Source organism: Parasteatoda tepidariorum, chromosome X2 (genome assembly GCF_043381705.1).
Source record: "Parasteatoda tepidariorum isolate YZ-2023 chromosome X2, CAS_Ptep_4.0, whole genome shotgun sequence".
NCBI classification, from domain to species: Eukaryota; Metazoa; Arthropoda; class Arachnida; order Araneae; family Theridiidae; genus Parasteatoda; species Parasteatoda tepidariorum.
Window position 1 is genome coordinate 57,977,951 of NC_092215.1, and position 5,882 is coordinate 57,983,832.

General features: G+C 35.1%; 1 protein-coding gene across 1 annotated transcript; it reads right to left on the reverse strand.

Moving 5' to 3' along the window:
* Nucleotides 1-2,740: 2,740 nt before the first annotated feature.
* Nucleotides 2,741-5,619, reverse strand: LOC139427182 (uncharacterized). Its single transcript, XM_071188053.1, has 3 exons — nt 5,139-5,619; nt 4,769-5,024; nt 2,741-3,068 (listed from the first exon to the last, which is right to left on the reverse strand). Exons 1-3 carry the CDS (start codon nt 5,617-5,619, stop codon nt 2,741-2,743), a joined length of 1,065 nt encoding a protein of 354 aa, XP_071044154.1.
* Nucleotides 5,620-5,882: the final 263 nt, after the last annotated feature.

Consider the following 5,882-nt stretch of genomic DNA (forward strand, 5'->3'; position numbering starts at 1 on the left):
AGGAATACGAGATGAAGGAAAACATGTACTTTTCTTATCAAATTAAGCACTTATACAAAATATTAAAAACAGAATTTAAAATATTGCCAGCAATAAAATAAAAATAAATGAAGAAAAAAAATTTGTAGCTCATGAAGTACTGACATTTTTATATTATGTAGGAACATCAATTATTACATTTATCTATAATAATCATTAAATTTAACTTACTTACTTAAATGAATTTAAAAAAATGCATACTGTATCTAGCGTTTCTTTTATATTAACAGCCATCACTTTAGTATCCACCAATAGTAAATTAATCTTTGGAATACTGAAAAAGAACAAATATATATATATACATACGTATATATGTGTGTGTGTGTGTGTGTGTTCATTTATCAAAATATTTTATTTGAAAAAGGAAAGAAAACTAGCCCAGCATATAATATGGTGTTTTACATGGAACAATCATATCGTCGATAAGCTTTTATTCCGGACACAGTTTAAAATGAGTGTTTAGGAAATGAACACAGATCGAAATGCGTGCTTAAAAATGGATCCTGATCGAAATACATGTTTAGGAAAATAGACACAGATAGAAATATGTGTTTAAGTAAATGGACACAGCGAAAACGCGCCTTTTCAATTTTTAAACTAATTTAAGCAACTAAACGTAGAATTTCGAGACGAGAATGACGGTTTAAAGCTGTTTTGTTGACAAAACGGTTTTTCTCTGTTTTTCGCATTAATAAACGGATTGAGACCGTCAATTCAAATTCGAATTTTTGCCAATCAGTTTTGCTAACCGTATGATAACTTTTTACTTTTTTCAAATCATTTCACGATTGATTGAAGTTATTTCAAATCATTTCAAACTACTTTAAATCATTTCATCCATACTTGCTATTACTTTTCAGAAGTTATTTTATCGTTATGAACATCGTATAAATAAAATTGAGAATCGACTTTATTGTCAAAATGATTCTTTACCGGATTATTATGTTGTTGGAACAAGCCAAGCTATATTAATTTTAGATATGCGGATAGAAAATAATTCAGAGTAAGTGAGGGCCGTGTTTGGAGAGGCTGAGAGGGAAGTACCTTCTTTTGCCAACTGATCAGCACGTTCGTTGCCAAAAAGACCCACGTGTGAGGGTATCCACTGAATATGGATGTCATGGGAGGCTGAGAGGGCATTTAATAAAAGATGTATAGAAGCACCAGCCCGGTCCGTTACTCTCTCCCAATTGCTCAGGTGCTGAATACAGCTACGAATGTCCTTGAAGATCCAGACATTCCCAAAAGTGGCTCTAGTCCTGATATTTTCCAGACCTGTTTGAATAGCAATAAGTTCACTGCGAAACACTGAACAGAAATCTAGATTTCTTAGTGATCTTGATTCATGAACTTCAGCAGGATATATAGTGTAAATTCCACTGTCAGCGTGGTGATGAGCGTCACTGCTACCATCCGTATAGATTTTAAGATCGTCAACAGGAGCAAGGTTATTATCTCCAAAGCCAATTGCTTCAAGTATTCTGGAGGGTGGTTGCCCTTAGTAACCTCAGAGAGCAGTGTAGTATGGAAGAACACTCTGGACAAACCCGCAATGGGACAAACAGGACTGTAAATGAATTGCAGATCAACATTGAACTTTACTGCATCAAGCGAAAGGGCCCGAGAAAGAGGGCTGTTCTTTTTTAATCTTTGATAGTTTTGCCAATCAAGCAAAAATTCAGCTGTCCGATTCTGAGCGCCCAAGCTAGCCAATTTGGCATAGTATTTTACAAGGTTAGATTCCCTTCTCATTTCCAAAGGCTGTATATTTGTTTCTTATAGTAGAATATGACTCGGGCAACTGTTACGCAATCCAGAAATAATTCTGGCTGCACTAAGATGAACTTTTTCAAGCTTCTGGAAATTACTGGCCGAAGCACAGGAGTAGACCAGGAAACCATATTCCAATATGGGTCTCACGAGGGCAGTATAGGTTGATCTAAGGGTGGCTGAGTCGGCTCCCCAGTCTCTGCCTGTGATATACTTTAGAATATTGAGACGACTTCTACTCCTGTTAACCAGGGAGTCAACGTGCCTATTACAATGAAACTCTGGGTCTACAATGAAACCCAAGTCTTTGGGGGTTTTGTCATGAGGCATCCGAGCTCCGACAATGGAAATCTGAGGTTGGTAGTTGTATAAACGTCTATTTGTGGTAAAAAATGAAGTCACCGATTTTAAGGCATTGAAAACAAGTTTGTTGTTGGCCGCAAAATCACTTATGGATTGCAATGACTGATTTAAATGCAGTTCCAAGGAATCAATATCCCGGCCAGAAGACCACAGCGCAATGTCATCGGCAAAGATGGCAATATTGCAGGTATCAGAGATCTTATTCTGAACTCCAACTAAAAATATGTTAAAGAGAGTAGGACTTAAAACAGATCCCTGAGGGACCCCCTGGGAAAGTTTAAAATAACGAGAAATAGAGTTGCCAACTTTAACTCTAATAAGTCTATTTCGTAAAAAGTCAGCTATCCAAGATAGTGCATTTCCCCGGATTCCAAAAGAGCCGTATAGTTTGATAAGCAGTTTATTAATCCAGACCCTTTCGAAGGCCTTAGTTAGATCCAGAAAGGCTGCAATAGAATGATGTGTGGGATTCCTGTTCTGTGCATCCCTTGTGCTCTGGCTGAGGAAGAGAACCTGGTTCATAGTGTTATGGCCTTGCCTAAAGCCGTATTGCTCTTGGGGAATCAGACTATTTTTCCTGAAGGTGATAAGTTAGCCTGGAGAGTATCATCTTTCCTACAATCTTACAGGGGATACTTGTCAGAGCTTTAGGTCTACAGCTCTCGGAAGAATCGGCAGGTCTGCCAGGCTTTCTGATAGGTATAACGAGGGCTCTCCTCCAATCACGGGGAAGTCTACCATTCTTCCAAGATAAATTAAAGACAGTCAACAGCTGCTGCCTTCCCTTTGGGCCCAGGTGCGTTAACATGTGGCCAAAAATATCATCTGGTCTGGGTAACTTCGAAGGATCAATATGTTTGAGGGCAAGATCTAAATCGTGGAAGGAAAAGCAGTCCCTGAAAATAGGGTTACCACCATATATGGCAACGTTACTTTTAAAAAGTAACGAGTAAAAGTTCAAGTATTTTAAAAAAAAGTAACGAGTAAAAAGTACAAGTAAAAGTACAAGTACTAAACAAAAAAAGTAACGATTTAAATGTACATTTCTAGGAAATCGAAAACTCAAAGTAACCTAAAATTTTATTGAATAATATTCTTATGTTCTTTAATGTTTTTGCAAAATTGTTGTTATTTATTTAATTATTTTTAATTTTGAAAGTTATGGACATTAATTTATTTTTAAATTCGGAAGAATATTATAATATAATTTTATAATATAATCGTATAATATAATTTTAAAATCAAATATAATTTTAATATCAAACTTTTTATGGATTTGCACGAAAAAGAAATTTTATCTATTGATTTTAATTTTTAGTTTATTATTTTTATTTATTTAAATTACCATTGATTTAAAATTGTTTTACTCTATAGAAACGCGTTTTAAAAGCACAAACATAAACAAAGCAAACACGGGGTTTCAGATAGCTTTGTGATCTTTGAGCTAGTAAAAAATAATTGAATGTGCAGTATAAGTTGAAACAGAACAGTCTACAGTTTTATTTGTAACAATGGCTAATGCTGAAGTCATGCGAGAAAATCATTTTCCGAACATTTCTGCCTAACGGAATAATTAAAATTTGTAAACGAATTTTAGTATCAGCGGCTAAATTAATACCTTCGAGTTTTCAAGAGTTAAAATAGTAATTATAATAGTTTTCAATAGCACAAATAGTTCTGAAGTTCTTAGAGATTTGACTGGGCGTTGTTTGACAAGGTCGGGCATAAACATAATTTTAGTAAAAAATGTACTAGGTAAAAATGTATTTAGTAAAAAATGTATTAAGACAGAAATGTATTATTAGTGAGTTCAAAAGGAAAATTGAAAAACGTAATAACAAAATCCAACATTTTTTATTTAAAATGTATTAAATAAATGCATAAAACTCGAAAATGAATGAAAATAACTTGCTAATTAATATTTTTATTCATTTTGCAAAATAATTGCATTTCGAAAATGGTGTCACTGAGTCTGCTGCGAGAATTTCTCTGAACGTGCTTACCCACGCTGAATAAGCGCTCCACGGGAGCACTAGAAGGTACTGCAGTATTATATTTCTCATATAATTTTTTTTACGATTGGATATCGATTCAAAATTGATATGCTTACCGTTTCGACATTTGAGCTCATAAATTCTTCTGTCGCTGGTGATTGGTATGATGTTTTCAGCTTTAGAAAATTTAAAATCGTTGGGTTTTTTTTCTGTTACGTTATTAGTTATAGCAGGGTGTTCAGCTTGTACAATTTTTTCCAATTTTTTTGTAGCCTCCTCCCTAGCTTTTTCTTCCAACAATTAAATTTGATGCAAGGTACCAGACCAGCAGCAAACTTTTTTTTAATGCTTNTTTTTTTTTTTTTTTTTTTTTTTTTTTTTTTTTTTTTTTTTTTTTTTTTTTTTTTTTGTAGAAAGCTTGCCGTGTTTTAGAAAAAAAGTAACGATTTCATTCTACATTTCCGTTACAAATACTTGTACTTTTCCCTAAAAAAGTAACGAAAGTACAAGTAAAAGTACTAAATTTAAAAAGTAACGAAGTACAAGTAAAAGTACGTACTTTTTACTTGTACCGGTGGTATAAGTAACGAAAGTAAAAGTACTGCCATATATGGTTACCACCAGTAGAGTTGCGGCATCCATGAACTAGTCTTCTGGCTTTACTCTCAGTAATTTTGTCATTTCGACTAAAGGATAAAAGGCTTGTTTTGCTGTAATGGTCACCCAAATAAATCCGCAGTGGCCCTTTCGTTCCGAGGAATGTCACCCTGATGTTCCAGAATGGTGTTTGAGTTCTCTCTTTGCGGTTGATGTTTTCCAAGGCACTTGGTAAGTTTCCATAACCTGGTTTCACATGTTCTGAAATCCAATTTTTTGCAGAAATTCCTCCACTGGCTTTTCTTTAGACCACTATAAATGCGCTTGATTTTAGCATTCAAGGCCTTGAGATTTGAATATGAGAATCAGTATTACTGTTCATTAGGATACTGTGCAACCTATTTCTTTCTTCAATAAGGGGTTTAAGTGACTCGGAACAATGAGTAAAATATGGTGTGTATTTTTTTATTCTTCCCCTAAGAATGGATTGCTTGGCAGCATGAATAATAACTTGCTTAAAATTGAACCAGCAAGTTTCGATACCACCAAAGTGGCCAGGGTTGATAAATGCCTGATCAGTCAGCTTTTCAAAGGATTGCCAATTAGCCTTTCCAAAGTTCCAATGATAATTTGATGAATTTGGTCCTATCTTGTTTATGTTAATTTCAACTAGGATAGGTAAATGGTCGCTGCCCACACTATCAAGTACTTTCCAGCTACAAGAAGGAAAGATATCAGAGCTGGCAAAAGTCACATCCAGTTCCTCAGTGGAACTGTAGCTAAAGGAGGAGTGAGTTGCCGTCCCATCGTTAAGAAACAGAAAGGACTTAGAATCCGTTAAATCCAGAAGATCCATTCCTCGACGATTGCTTCCCTAACAACCCCAGGAGGTATGTTTGGCATTGAGATCACCGAGAAATATAGTACTTTCATTATAATGGTCGAGAAAGGTCTCAGGTAAAGTTTTAGAGTTAGGAGGATTGTAGGCATTGAACAGTTTAACAAGGCTGCCTCTCCAGGGAAGGGAAATACCCTGGACTTTCAAATCAGAATCGGGAGTAGATGGAAAAACAATGCTGTTATAATTAATGTCTCTAATAAGTAGTGCCAAACCTCCTC